This window comes from Populus alba, chromosome 19 (assembly GCF_005239225.2).
Source record: "Populus alba chromosome 19, ASM523922v2, whole genome shotgun sequence".
NCBI classification, from domain to species: Eukaryota; Viridiplantae; Streptophyta; class Magnoliopsida; order Malpighiales; family Salicaceae; genus Populus; species Populus alba.
In genome coordinates this window covers 21,714,083-21,729,017 of record NC_133302.1, presented here as the reverse complement: position 1 = coordinate 21,729,017, position 14,935 = coordinate 21,714,083, and the positions used below count along the sequence as shown (strand labels likewise).

Sequence of the window (14,935 nt, the reverse complement as noted above, 5' to 3'; positions counted from 1 at the left end):
AAATTATTAGCAAAGAAGAGTTAATCTTAGTAATTAAAAAACATCTTTTACCGTTAAAAAAGATTAAGCAAGATCATGAATTTATCTAGAGTCCTGCTATATCCGCCATTTAAATAGTGTTAAAGGAAAAGAGCCCACCAAATACCTTCCATGTTTTGCCAAGAACCATGGACTAGAATGATCAGACTAGCCCAATAGCTTCTACCCTATCTTGGATAGATCGGAACAAGCTCCGGTGGGAATCTATTCCCTGATACCTGAAGACGATAGGAAAATTGTTCATCAAGAGACAAAGATGATAACAGTTAGTCCACCTACATATGGAAGAAGTACATTCCGATGAAAAATGGGCAATGTTACCGGTTTTTGTCTTGTGAAATTGGATAGGTCCTCCTGGTTCTTAAACAGAAGGGAAAGGAGAAGCATTTTAGTCGAGCATTCTTCCGAGGGATAATATACTTGAATAGCCTATATTTTGAATTTGATTTTGAGTCTTTTTTAGTTTCAAGTTTTCTGTGAGATAATATAACAACAATATTGAGCCTTTAGTTATATATATATATTTTTATTAATGTGGGTATTAAAGTTAGCTTACATGTATTTTGATTAATGCCACGGGTTTTAAAATTAACAGTTATATAAGCTTATAGTGGCTCTAAAATTTATAAAACTTAAAACCGGTAATCTTTAAAAAACAAATCTAAAATTTGCGTAAGCAAATTGTTTGACCCTTCCGAGGCAGGCCAATTGGATCCAACCATTTGCACTAACTCATGCTATTGAGCACAACAAAACGTATCCTCCACAGTTCTCCATTCATCTTCTCCTCTGTAAAAGTTTTACTTCCATCTTGGTTCTAGCAACCATCATGAATGCTTAATGCTATTGAGCACCATGTGAAAGAACTTGAACTCATGTTTCCACGTATTGGTTTGACGATGGCAAAAATTGACACTACAAATAACGTCATAATTATGGTTCGCAAATTCTAAGGTTATAATATGGAGATATAGGCAGAGAAAACTTCATATTTTCTGTAAAGTTTAAAATTCAATAATATGATAAAAAAAAATACCAACAGTTTATTTAGAGATTAAAATCAATCTAATCAAAAAAATTCAAATCTTAGCGAGAAAAGTTATTAAAATTCAATAGTAATAAGAAAAATAATAAAAACAACAAAAATTTAAGAGATTTTCACTGACATTACTTACAAAATTGAGCTTGTAGAATTATCTTACGGCGATCTAATAATTAAATCTAAAATTATAATTATTTTTGTCATTTATAAATATATGAGCAACATGTTCCATGTCAAAAACTCAAGGCTCCCTTCATCCGAGGCGGCTTGTATACTGCAAAATCGTTGTGAATGGCACGCAAGGTCGTCATGGATCGAAGGGTGGAAAGATCTATTCATCAGAATTATTTACTGAATTGCAAGTGAATAGTGAATGTTGCCCTTTCTTCGGCTAACAGGTCACTGAAGGCTCTATCATTGATGAAGCTATTCTTCCTTTTTGATTCAGACAATTATAATTCTGACAATCATTGACATCCTTATTTTCTGTCACACCCACTTGAAATCTACTAAGTTTTAGAAACTTTTTTCCATTCTTTTCCAAGCAAACTAGTTGCTGCAGCATTTGTCAAAGTTCCCTCTCCTTTGATACCCTCCACCTTTTGAAGTAAGATAAGGTACTTGATATAAACATAGTTTGTAACTAAAACTGGACATTACACCTAAGTTCATCCTCTTCCCACCACTATAAAAACCTCACTCTATCTCTTCTTTACACATCAAATACTTCCATGCACAATTCTAGCTCAACTTGCATTGTCATTTCTGATCTATTGTTCATTATAATTAATCCCAAAAACATAAAGATGAAGCAGCAGTTAATCTCTTTATTTTCAATATTCCTTTTATTTCTCCATTGTGCCAATACCTTTGCCCAGATACCAGCTGCAGCCCCAGCGCAGGCACCGGCAGTAGTCGTTGCACCACCTCCAGCTGCAACCCCAACACAGGCAGCTGCACCGCATGGCATCACCAACGTCACCAAAATCCTCGAGAAGGCTGGCCACTTCACGATCTTTATCCGTCTTTTGAGATCCACTCAAGAGGAAAGCCACTTATTCTCTGCACTAAATGATTCAAGCACTGGTTTAACCATCTTTGCACCAACAGATAGCGCATTTTCGGAACTCAAATCAGGAACTCTCAACACTCTAAGGGATGGAGACAAGTCCGAGTTAGTGAAGTTTCACGTAGTTCCAACATTCCTATCCACTTCCCAGTTCCAGACCGTAAGCAATCCTCTCGGAACATGGGCCGGAACAGGTAGTAGGTTACCGCTTAATGTCACAAGTTATCCAAACTCGGTGAACATAACCACAGGACTTACCAATACAAGTTTATCTGGAACCGTATACACAGACAACCAGCTTGCCATTTATAAGATTGAAAAGGTACTCCTCCCCAAGGACATTTTTGCTTCTAATGCTCCAGCTCCAGCACCAGTGGCACCTGCACCAGAAAAGCCAACAAAGGCAGTTCCTGCAGTAACTGTAGAGAGTCCTGCAGCTTCTGTGGATATATCTAGTGCACTTATCTTTACTAATAATATTCTGGTGGGATCATTTGTTTTACTTGCTTCTGCAATGTTTTCTCTGTAATGTAGAAGGATTTTGAATCTTGTTATGATATATGTAGGGGTTGTGCCCGGTTTGGTGCTTTATTTTGCCGCGCCGGTTGATTGTGTGTTGAATAATTCTGCTTTTACTTTGAATCCAGTTTGTATGATTTGAGTTCATGACTGATTTGAGTTTTGAGATTCTATCTAATTAACTTGATAAGTCATCAAATTTCATTTTTTTTTCACTATCATCCTGGTGTCATCTATCATTTCCTAGCTAGCTTTTGGCTAGATAATGGTGGTTTGATTGGCGGATCAAGAATTCTATGATTATGAGCATTGGAGGAAGCATCAATTCCTACCCTTGAACAATGATTATCTTTGATTTCTCTATTAATCATACATTCATACTTGCTGGACAAATTTTCCATATCGAAAAAAGCCCCCCAGCATTTCATGCTACACTTGCTTGAGAACTTGCAGTTTCTACATTATAATTCACTTAAAATTGATGTCTTAGAAGATCAACCTTGATGCTCTTAAGCTTTTCCACTTTCTAAATTATTAGGTGTGATTTTGGTATCTTTACATTTTGTTTAGAGACATGACCAAGCTTGATCTTTTCTAACTAGCCACTGGTAAACCCGAATTCCTGTCTATAAGTCTCTATTAATGCTACGATGACCACTCCTGCTTCTCTTGCTGCACCTTCTCCATCGCTCACCTTCCTCTTCTCCTTGCAAATTTTACTTCCATCTTTGAACATCTTGAGTGGATTGCTAATGCCATTAAGTACAATGTACAAGAAATTCACTTCGGTTTCTCTCCGGTTCCTGGGCGACCTGTCATTCTTTATGCTCAGAATTGGACGTGTTAAATTTTTGAGGCTTAAATGTTATTTTTGGTATAAAATATAGCATGAGAAATGCCTTCTTGGGGCTTAAGTCCGAGGTCAGTGTTCGTTGAGCATTGCCTTCCACCAGATGACTTTGAGGGTGACTTGATTTCTGGATGTGAATTTGGAGATCACATCTCTTGAAGGTTGTAAGGAATGAAAAACATAAAATATTGTTCGTTAAAGCTTAACGAGTGCTAAAATTAATTTCCTTCACTCACAAGAATGCATTGCCTGCTGATATTACTTCTCCAAATCTTGGCTCACTAGAGATTATTCAATTTAAGGTGAGGAGGTATTATTTCCAACTTCAAGGACTTGTCAGGTTTCATTGGAGCAAATATTTCAGTCTTGGACAGAAAAACTATAGTAAGCATTGCAGACCAGTTCTTAGGTCACCTGCTCATGCCAAGTGTCTTGCTATACTATTTTGTGGGATTAATTTGATTCTCTTTTCCTCCTTAATCTTGCTAAGATAATTTCTTTGCTATACGAATCTTTCTCGAGTTCAAGTCCAAATCAGACTCAGGTTTCTTCTCTAGTTTCAAAACTGTTCGTGTTGATAATTAGCGGAAAAAAGGGTGTGAGAGAGAGCAGGCATCTTTTTTTTTTTACTTCAAAATGTTCATATAAAATTTCTAGGCTTGTGTTTGCATAAGGAAAAAAATCATTGTAAGCAGCAACATGGCCTGTTCTTGGCTCACTTACGTTAGAAAGTGTTTCTTGATTATGTCAATTAAGTGATGGCCTGGTGTGAGATCTAATTTATGTGTCTAAATTTGGAAAGTTAGTCTATCAATTTCTCATGAGGATTAAAAGGATGTAAAAAATTGTTTAGAAACAAAATAATATTTAAAAAATAAAATTGGAGTAAGAAAAATGGAAACTGTAACTTCCTATGGAAAACTAATTTTTTTAGTTTTTTAAATTTGTATTGAGATTGAAAAACATATTTTAAAAATTCTCAGTATCTTTCTAATATAAATTTTCATTATTTTTCAAATGAAAAAAAAATATGAATAGTATTTTTTTATTTTATATCCAAGCCATTTTAAGCAATGTAAAAACTTATTTTTTTGGATACAAAGATGGGGTCAGCTGAGATTCCTTGTCCAAATCTTCTATCATTAAAGATGATTTTGTTATAATGTGTGGAAGTATGCTCAAATGTTCTGCCATTGATGAGTGGGAAATGCACATCTTCATTTGCTGTCACACCCACTTGAAATCTACTTCTTAGATTCTTGTTTCTGTTTCCTCCTACTTTCCATGCAAAGTAGCTGCTGCAGCATTGTCAATTTTCCATCTCCATTGATGACCCTCCACCTTTTGGAGTAAGATAAGGTACTTGCAACCTAGTTGTGTAACTAAAATTGTATATTGCACCTAACTTGATCCTCTGCTCGCAACTATATAACCTCAAACTGTCCCCTCTATACACATCAAGCACTTCTAACAAAAATCAAGCTCAGTTTACATTAGCATTTTTGCATTGTTTCTAGCATTATATCTTAACAACATAAAGATGAAGCCACAGTACTTACTCTCTTCATTTTCAATTTTTCTTCTTTTCCTCCATTGTACCAATACCTTTGCCCAGTCACCAGCTGCAGCCCCGGCTCAGGCACCAGCAGTGGTTGCATCACCTCCAGCAGCAACCCCAACACAGGCAGCTGCACCGCATGGCATCACCAACGTCACCAAAATCCTCGAGAAGGCTGGCCACTTTACGATCCTTATCCGTCTTTTGAGATCCACTCAAGAGGAAAGCCACTTATTCTCCGCGCTAAATGACTCAAGCACTGGTTTAACCATCTTTGCACCAACGGATAGCGCATTTTCGGAACTGAAATCAGGAACTCTCAACACTCTAAGTGATGGAGACAAGTCTGAGTTAGTGAAGTTTCACGTAGTTCCAACATTCCTATCTACTTCCCAGTTCCAGACCGTAAGCAATCCTCTCGGAACATGGGCCGGAACAGGTAGTAGGTTACCGCTTAATGTCACAAGTTATCCAAACTCGGTGAACATAACCACAGGACTTACCAATACAAGTTTATCTGGCACCGTATACACAGACAATCACCTAGCCATTTATAAGATTGAAAAGGTACTCCTCCCTAAGGACATTTTTGCTTCTAATGCTCCAGCTCCAGCTCCAGCGGCACCTGCACCAGAAAAGCCAACAAAGGCAGTTCCCGCAGTAACGGTAGAGAGTCCTGCAGCTTCTGTGGATGTATCTAGTGCCCTTATCGTTACTCATAATCTTGTGGTGGGATCAGTTGGGTTACTTGCTTCTGCAATGTTTTCTCTGTAATGTAGAAGGATTTTGAATCTTGATATGATATATGTAGGGGTTGTGTCCGGTTTGGTGCTTTATTTTGCTGCGCCGGCTGATTGTGTGTTGAATAATTCTGATTTTACGTCGAGTCCAGTTTGTATGATTTGAGTTTGTGATCAAGGTTGAATTCTGAGCTGTTGATTAATTTCTCGGTCAAATTGGAATACACACACACACACACATACATATAAATAGTCAATCTTGTTTTTTCATTTCATTTCCTATTACCTTGGCGCCATGTGCTTATTCCCTAGCTTTTGGTTGAATAAGACCATTGCCTCCATGAGGCTCCAGTCTCTGAGGTCATTGTTTCCTTTGCTTTCTTCTCCAATAGGATGACTTTGTAGATGATTTCTGGGTACGTATTTGGAAAGCTTATCTGTTGAAATTTGTAGGGAATGAAGAAAGTAATAGTTTGGTTCTTTAAAGCTTAAGGGGCTAAAGCTTAGTTACTTTACTGTCAACACTGCTTCAATTGAGGTTAATTACTTGTCCAGATCTTGGGTTACAAGAGATGATTCAATTTAAGGTAGGTAGGTAGCATTTCAAGGACTTATCGAGATTGATTTTAGAAAACATTCCATTCTTGGACATAAAAGAGCATTGGGGACTGGTATGTGAAGTCACTTGCTCATTCGCAGCGCCTTAGCGTGCTGCACGGCAGGATTAATGCAACCCATCTGTGTTTTTCCTTCGTCTTGCAGTATTGACGTTTTGAAGCTAGTGATAAGTTAGAGCTACACATTAATTTATACATGTTGCAGGATAATGGTGAAAACAGATGTTTCATTGTGATTTTGGAATTCACACAAGCATGTTTCGAACCGAAATGTAGTTTTCTTTAAGCTACAAGGTTAGAAGACAATTGACAATTTAATTATTCAAAAGAGAAGAAAATGCTAATTGTCAAAAAACAAGGCTTCTGAAACAGAACAACCTTTACTAGACTGTTATATAATCACCTACTCTGGGCTGGTAAACTTCTGGTGCGAAAAGAATTTCCTTGCTATATTACCTGTCAGGATTCAGGAAACAAATATAATTCTTGTCTTGGTGTATGCAGATGGTTCCGTGTGCAAGTGTTGGATAATAATTCTAGTTTCAACTTGCTTCATGTTAGTGTCTTTCGCGACTTGTATTTTCTGGATAGGCTTCTTCTTAATGACAACTTTTCATACAAGTTTGTTATTACATGCAGATGCTTTCAGTGAAGGTAAGGATGTATATTTGTGGAAGCTCTCGCTGCAATATATCTGCAAGTTGCTTTTCCGCGTAACAACAGCTAAAGGTCACCGTATTAGCTTTCTCTACTTCATGAGCTCTGGAACTTCATTTTGATATGCTTGGTTTTTTCTTGACTAACTGAATATTTTGCTATTGCAATTGCAATGACCGACTTGTTATCAACTTGAATTCTAGTTGCTACATGCTGTTGCTGCCCCATATCTTGGGCAAGTTTCCTTAACGGTATGGCTGGATTCATAGTTGCTGCTGAAGTTATGCACTCTGCTTCTTCAGTGGATTGTGCCTCGGTTCTTGCTTCTTGGTCACCGAAGAAAGTGCACCTGAACAGATATCGAACACAACCTGCTGTGCTCTTCACATCATCGACTGAACCAGCCCAATCACTATCAGAGTAGTCAATTTTCTATAGCCAGTAGTTTCAAACAACACTCCAAAATCAGTCATTCCCCTCATTGGTTCTAGTCCCGGATCAGCCGGATCCCGGGCTGACCTATTAGACCAAGTCGGGTTTCAAAACTATAATATTAAAGGAATGTCTATGGACTGATGGTAAAGAACAAAGCCCAAAACAATATTTGGGATGGGCAGAGTGATTGACTTGACAAAAAGACACATAATTACAGCTTTCAATTTCACAGCTGAATCATGCTCAAATTTTGCTATATAGGCCTATATATGTAATGGTCAGCAGGTCTGGAAGACATCTAGATCCAAAAGGTTCTATTCAGGTTAGATTTGTAATTTTTCCTTTTTATTTTTAAATTTTCTAGTTTTTTTAAAAAATTTACTGCATTTTTTTTTATTTTCAGGTTTTCTAGTTTAGAAAGGTATCACAATTTGAAATTTGCGTGGTGATCCTATGCAGTTGCTGTCTTTCTTTTGTTGTTTATGTCTGCGTCGATATCTTAGGACTCTCTTTGTTTCCCTAAAAAGTCAGCTTACTTGAAGATTGCATAAAGCTTGAAAGAAGGCTTGCCACAAACATCAAATAAAGTACATAATAAGGTAAGTGTATCTTGATCATGTCATGTCAAGTGGTGGTATGGGTGAGATTTGATTTCTGGACGCGTGAATTTGGAAAGTTCGTCTATCGAAATCTGTCATGGATTCAAGGATGTGACTCTTGTAAGCTCAAGGAGCTAGATCAAAGCTATTAAAGATAATTCGGTTGAGATTTCATGTCAAACTCCTCTGCCATTACAGATGATTTGTTTTGATGTTCAGAAGTATATGTTCAAATGTTCTGCCAGTGATGATTCAGAACTATAATTTTGACAATCATAGACATCTTCATTTGCTGTCACACCCACTTGAAATCCACTTTTTATAATCTATTTTTTTCCCTGCTTTTCCAAGAAAATTAGTTGTTGCAGCATTGTTGAACTTGCCTCTCCATTCATACCCTCCACCTTTCGGAAAAAGAAGAGATCCTAGCTACCTAATTGTATAGCTAAAATTGTACGTTGCACCTAGCTTGATCCTCTGCCAACAACTATAAAACCTGACTCTGTCCCTTCTTTACACATCAAACACTTTTCTAACTAAGATCAAGCTCAATTTACATTAAGATAACCAGCTTATCTGGCACCGTATACACAGACAACCAGCTTGCCATTTATAAGATTCAAAAGGTTCTCCTCCCTAAGGACATTTTTGCTTCTAATGCTCCAGCTCCAGCACCAGTGGCACCTGCACCAGAAAAACCTGCATAGGCGGTTCCTGCGGCTAATGTTGAGAGTCCTGTGGCTCCTGTGCATATATCCAGGGCAGTTTGGTTTATGCATAATAATGTGGTGGGATCAGATGGTATAGTTGCTGCTGCAGTGTTTGCTTTGTAATGTAGAGAGTCCTGTGTCTCCTCTTTATGGTTTTTCTGAGTTGGGTTGGATTCATGGAGTCTGTTGAATAATTATGAATTTATTTTTTAACTTCAGAAAAATGGGATTGATAGGAACTTGACGCGGCTCATTGAAGGAGCATACTTGTTTGACTTGTTCCCGTGGTTGTCACGGGTACTGATCCATAGTCTTCTCAGACGTCTCTTCATCAAAGTTGGCCCTCCATTATGGAAATTTGGTGAGTCTCTCACATACAGTACTTTTCCATTATCTTTTCAGTGGAAAATATGGCAAGGGAGAAGAAATTATTGATGAACTGGAAATTACAAAGCGATACACCCACAAGTGTGTCCCACGTCAATTACAATATCTCCCATTGAATTTAGTGTGGTGATCAAATTGTTAAAAAAAAACTTTCGAGATTAAAGTTTATTTCATAAAACTCTTTGCTTTTTATTGCCCTTTATTTACTTTCATAAAGTTTGATGCCGCAAACTATGATATGGAAAGGGGAAAGAAAATTCAATTGGAATTTTATCAGAAGTTAGTCAACCGTGTCAAGCACGAGAGCAATCATAGGCTAGTTAATTTCAACTTAATTAGAGAAGAGATGTAATATTCAATGAATATTTTTTATATAAAAAATATTCAAATCATGCTTTCCTCCCTATAAATACCTCTCCATGGAAGAGCCTAATCTACCATAGCAAACCATATCCTATATCTCTTGAAAACACACCATGACGTCCTTACTAAACAAACCATTCTTCTTGTTCTTTCTCCACATCCTGTTTTTGCTCCTTCACATATTCAGCTTTTCTTCTTTCTTCGCTTTAGCTGAACACACTTCCTCCACAACTTCACTATTTGATAATAATACAGAAGCTGAGGCTCTTCTCGAATGGAAAGCCAGTCTTGACAACCGAAGCCAGTCACTCCTTTCTTCTTGGGCCGGCATCAGCCCTTGCATTAACTGGGTTGGAATCACTTGTGACAATTCTGGAAGCGTCACCAATTTGAGCCTTGCAGACTTTGGCTTGAGAGGTACGCTTTATGATTTCAACTTCTCGTCCTTCCGTAATCTTGTTGCTCTTGACCTTCAGAACAATTCTCTTTCTGGAACCATCCCACATGAAATTGGAAAGTTGACGTCTCTTTTCGCTATTTCTTTAGCTGAAAATAATTTCACTGGTTTGATCCCCTTATCTGTTGGAAACTTGACAAACCTATCCAAACTCTATTTTCAGTATAACAAACTTTCTGGTTCTATTCCTCAAGAAATTGGATTGCTAGTGTCTCTCGATCAACTTGATTTGTCATATAATATTTTAACTGGTGAAATTCCTTATTCCATTGGAAACTTAAGAAACTTATCTTTCCTTTACCTTGTTCACAACCAACTCTCTGGTCAAATCCCTTCTTCTATTGGAAACATGATCATGCTCGTTGATGTATCACTACAACAAAATAATCTCACTGGTTTGATTCCATCCTCTGTTGGAAACTTGACAAGCCTATTCATACTCTATCTTTGGGGCAACAAACTCTCTGGTTCCATTCCTCAAGAAATTGGGTTGCTAGAATCTCTTAATGAACTCGACTTGTCAAGCAATGTTTTGACCGGTAGAATTCCTTATTGCATTGGAAACTTGAGAAACTTATCTTACCTACACATTTTTCAGAATCAACTCTCTGGTCCCATCCCTTCTTCTATTGGAAACATGACCATGCTCATTGATGTATCACTACAACAAAATAATCTCACTGGTTTGATCCCAACCTCTGTTGGAAACTTGACAAGCCTATCCTTATTTTATCTTTGGAGCAACAAACTCTCTGGTTCCATTCCTCAAGAAATTGGGTTGCTAGAATCTCTCAATGAACTCGACTTGTCAAACAATGTTTTGACCGGTAGAATCCCTTATTGCATTGGAAACTTGAGAAACTTATCTTACCTATACATTTTTCACAACCAACTCTCTGGTCCTATCCCTTCTTCTATTGGAAACATGACCATGCTCATTGAAGTACAACTAAATCACAATAATCTCATTGGTTTGATGCCCTCTTCTATTGGAAATTTGAGAAATCTACACAAACTCTATCTTTGGGATAACAAACTCACTGGTTCTATTCCTCAAGAAATTGGATTGCTAGAGTCTCTAGATGATCTTAGCTTGTCATATAATGTTTTAAATGGTATAATTCCTAATTCAATTGGAAACTTGACAACGCTCACTATACTTTATCTAAGTCAAAACAAACTTCACGGCCCATTGCCCGTAGAGATGAAAAATCTCACCCAATTGATTGCTTTGGATATTAGTAACAATGAATTCACGGGTCATTTGCCACTAGAGTTATGCCATGGAGGAGTATTGGAAAACTTTACTGTGAACTACAACTATTTCTCAGGTCCAATCCCGAAAAGTTTGAAAAACTGTACTCGTTTACACCGAGTAAGACTTGAATGGAATCAATTAACAGGAAATGTTTCTGAGGTTTTTGGTGTCTATCCACATCTGGATTATATTGATTTGAGTTACAATAATTTTTATGGTGAGCTTTCTTCAAAATGGGGAGATTGTCGTAGCATGACAAGCATTAAAATCTCAAACAATAATGTTTCTGGTGAGATACCACCAGAGCTTGGGAAAGCTACTCAATTACGCTTGATTGATCTGTCATCAAATCAGTTAAAAGGAACCATCCCAAAAGATTTAGGGGGGTTGAAGTTGCTGTACAAGCTTATTCTTAACAACAACCATCTTTCAGGTGCCATTCCCTTAGATATTAAGATGCTTTCCAATCTTCAAATCCTTAATTTAGCATCTAATAATTTGAGTGGATTGATTCCAAAACAACTTGGGGAATGCTCAAATTTATTGTTGCTGAACCTCAGCGGTAATAAATTTAGAGAAAGCATTCCAGGTGAGATAGGCTTTCTACTTTCTCTTCAAGATCTTGATCTTAGCTGCAATTTCCTGACTCGAGAGATACCAAGGCAACTTGGGCAACTGCAAAAGTTGGAAACTCTGAATGTCTCTCACAACATGCTTTCTGGACGGATTCCGAGCACTTTCAAAGACATGTTAAGCTTAACAACTGTGGATATATCATCCAACAAGCTACAAGGCCCCATTCCCGATATCAAAGCCTTCCACAACGCTTCATTTGAGGCATTAAGGGATAATATGGGTATATGTGGCAACGCCAGTGGTCTAAAGCCGTGCAATCTTCCAAAAAGCAGCAAAACTGTTAAGAGAAAGAGCAACAAACTTGTGATTTTGATTGTACTCCCTCTTTTAGGAAGCTTGCTTTTAGTGTTTGTTGTGATTGGAGCTTTATTCATTCTCCGCCAAAGAGCTAGGAAGAGAAAAGATGAGCCAGAAAATGAACAACATCGAAACATATTCACGATATTGGGCCATGATGGGAAGAAGTTGTATGAGAATATCGTTGAAGCTACAGAGGAATTCAACTCCAACTACTGCATTGGCGAAGGAGGATATGGAACTGTTTATAAAGCCGTGATGCCAACAGAACAGGTGGTTGCTGTGAAGAAACTTCACCGGTCACAAACAGAAAAGTTGTCCGATTTTAAAGCTTTTGAAAAGGAAGTTTGTGTGTTGGCAAATATTCGACATCGAAATATTGTGAAAATGTATGGATTTTGCTCACATGCAAAGCATTCTTTTTTGGTTTATGAGTTCATTGAAAGAGGAAGCTTGAGAAAGATTATAACCAGTGAGGAACAAGCAATTGAGTTCGATTGGATGAAAAGGCTAAATGTTGTAAAAGGGGTGGTTGGAGCTTTATCATATCTACACCATTCTTGCTCTCCTCCAATCATTCATCGAGACATTACCAGCAACAATATCCTTCTGGACTTGGAATATGAAGCACACGTCTCCGACTTTGGCACAGCTAGATTGTTGATGCCTGACTCATCCAATTGGACCTCATTTGCAGGTACTTTTGGATATACTGCTCCAGGTGCGTAGCTTTATTTTAACATCAAGTTACTAATGTGTTATAGTGAAAATAATAGTGCTTTTTTAGCTTTTATTATAAAGTCTTTTCTTTCAACTATTTTATAAAAACTAAGCATAATCAATTTTTTTAATTTGGCAGAGCTAGCTTACACAATGAAAGTGACTGAAAAATGTGATGTCTATAGCTTCGGAGTGGTAACAATGGAGGTGATGACAGGAAGGCACCCAGGCGACCTCATTTCAGCACTCTTATCACCAGGATCTTCGTCGTCGTCATCGATGCCACCGATTGCTCAACATGCACTATTGAAGGATGTGCTAGACCAACGCATCTCGCTTCCTAAGCAAGGAGCAGCAGAGGGCGTTGTCCATATGATGAAAATTGCACTTGCATGCTTGCATCCCAATCCCCAATCTCGGCCTACAATGGAAAATAATTATTTGGATCTTACAGCTAAGTGGCCTCCACTGCCGAAGGCATTTTGCACAATAAGTTTGGGAGATCTCTTCTCATAGTGTTTAGCTACTTCTTTTCAATTATCAACTAGAACAATAAATTTTTGTAATATGAATTTCATCATCAAACTTTATTTCTTTCAAATTATGTTGGCACTGTTTTATACACTATAATTTATTTTTCTTTGCATGATGTCACATATATGAAGGGTTTGAGAATATTATGACTTTAAATTGAAAATCAATACTATGGAATAAAATTTTAAGTTATCGCTAAAAAAATTAAAAGAACAATATTAACTAAAATTAAAAAAAAACTATTCATTGTAAAAAAGGTAAAGATCACAAGTTTTTTTTTTTCTTTTTGAGAATTGATGATAGATTTTGCCGAAGTCTTATCAAACACTCGCTATCAAATTCAAGGAACAAGAGCTTCAGCAGGCAAAATAATGAACTGTAAGAAGCTAGCAACAAGACCCACCCAAATAATTTCCAACCCAAAGAACACGATAACAGTCTATTGGTTGGTGAAACTTTCATTGTGGAATCTTGTAGATCCATGTACTCCTTCAGTGTGCCTGTCTGTGACTTGTTTTGGACGGAAAGTAGAATCAACAAATGAAAAACATAGAGACAGCTCGTTGCTCCACCCATTAATATTCACAGCTAATTGTGATATATAATTTTTTTTTTATAGTAATCGAGAATATTATAGATAAGGCATCCCCATTAAGAAGATGAGGGCTGCTAAGAAAGATTACATGGGGAATTAAAAAACATAAAGAGAGCGAGGAATCTATAGCTCCAACTAGTTAGTCCAGTTTAAGATACATTCAGGATTCCTATAAAGATTAGAGCCTGTATAGTTGAAATTTTTAATAGAGAACTTCAACCAAAAGGCTAACCGATGAAAGGTGAGGTCAAAAATCACATCCTAGTCTGGAGTTTTGGTGTCAAAGATCATATGGTTGTGCGCTATCCAAATTGACCAATGTAATCCTTTACAGAGAAGGGTAATTGCCTGACACTGAAATTTTCCTTTTACCAGGCTGGACCATTCCTGAAGGTTATGATTTGTGTCACGACCTGATTCCCGGATCCATGACCGGCACATAGGCAAGGTTCCCCTCCAAGGTTCCAAACCTATGCGAACCCAAACTTACATACAATCCTATCCTTTAAACAACTCAATCAGAGTTTAACACAACATTAACAACAAATTAACTTCATAACATAATTCGATTGTCTTAATACAAGAGTTAATATAATTTCATAGTTTTGGAGCACTAACTTGACATAAAAAAAGGAAGGTACAAATTACAACCAAAAGGCAAGTTCGAAAGATTCAACAAAAGTGACCTGCTATCAAGCTATAAGCCTGAAAAGGATAAATAATGAGAGGGTGAGTTCAACAACTCAGTGAGTAGATAACGTTCAATATACACACACGAGGTAATACAACAATGAGAAATATATATACAAGTATGGCTCTAGGTTCTTATAGAAAGGTTTCTCAAATAGGCCAT

General features: G+C 37.3%; 3 protein-coding genes across 3 annotated transcripts; all 3 read left to right on the top strand.

Moving 5' to 3' along the window:
* The first annotated feature begins 1,804 nt into the window (after positions 1 to 1,804).
* LOC118029572 (fasciclin-like arabinogalactan protein 11) lies at positions 1,805 to 2,884 on the top strand. Its single transcript, XM_035033479.2, has one exon. The coding sequence runs from the start codon at positions 1,813 to 1,815 to the stop codon at positions 2,677 to 2,679; it is 867 nt and encodes a 288-aa protein (XP_034889370.2). The 5' UTR covers positions 1,805 to 1,812; the 3' UTR covers positions 2,680 to 2,884.
* A 2,083-nt stretch (positions 2,885 to 4,967) lies between these two features.
* On the top strand, positions 4,968 to 9,412 carry LOC118029571 (fasciclin-like arabinogalactan protein 11). The gene is made up of 2 exons (XM_035033478.2): positions 4,968 to 5,725; positions 8,833 to 9,412. Exons 1-2 carry the CDS (start codon positions 5,060 to 5,062, stop codon positions 8,956 to 8,958), a joined length of 792 nt encoding a protein of 263 aa, XP_034889369.1. The 5' UTR covers positions 4,968 to 5,059; the 3' UTR covers positions 8,959 to 9,412.
* Positions 9,413 to 9,561: 149 nt separating this feature from the next.
* Positions 9,562 to 13,609, top strand: LOC118029567 (uncharacterized). Its single transcript, XM_035033475.2, has 2 exons — positions 9,562 to 12,954; positions 13,093 to 13,609. The coding sequence occupies exons 1-2, from the start codon at positions 9,699 to 9,701 to the stop codon at positions 13,467 to 13,469; spliced, it is 3,633 nt and encodes a 1,210-aa protein (XP_034889366.1). The 5' UTR covers positions 9,562 to 9,698; the 3' UTR covers positions 13,470 to 13,609.
* Positions 13,610 to 14,935: the final 1,326 nt, after the last annotated feature.

Coding starts and splice junctions, on each gene's coding strand:
- LOC118029572 (XM_035033479.2), top strand. CDS start 1,813: ATGCACAATTCTAGCTCAACTTGCATTGTCATTTCTGATCTATTGTTC.
- LOC118029571 (XM_035033478.2), top strand. CDS start 5,060: ATGAAGCCACAGTACTTACTCTCTTCATTTTCAATTTTTCTTCTTTTC. Junction 5,726..8,832: donor CACCAGAAAAGCCAACAAAG/GCAGTTCCCGCA, acceptor AAACCTGCATAG/GCGGTTCCTGCGGCTAATGT.
- LOC118029567 (XM_035033475.2), top strand. CDS start 9,699: ATGACGTCCTTACTAAACAAACCATTCTTCTTGTTCTTTCTCCACATC. Junction 12,955..13,092: donor TTTTGGATATACTGCTCCAG/GTGCGTAGCTTT, acceptor TTAATTTGGCAG/AGCTAGCTTACACAATGAAA.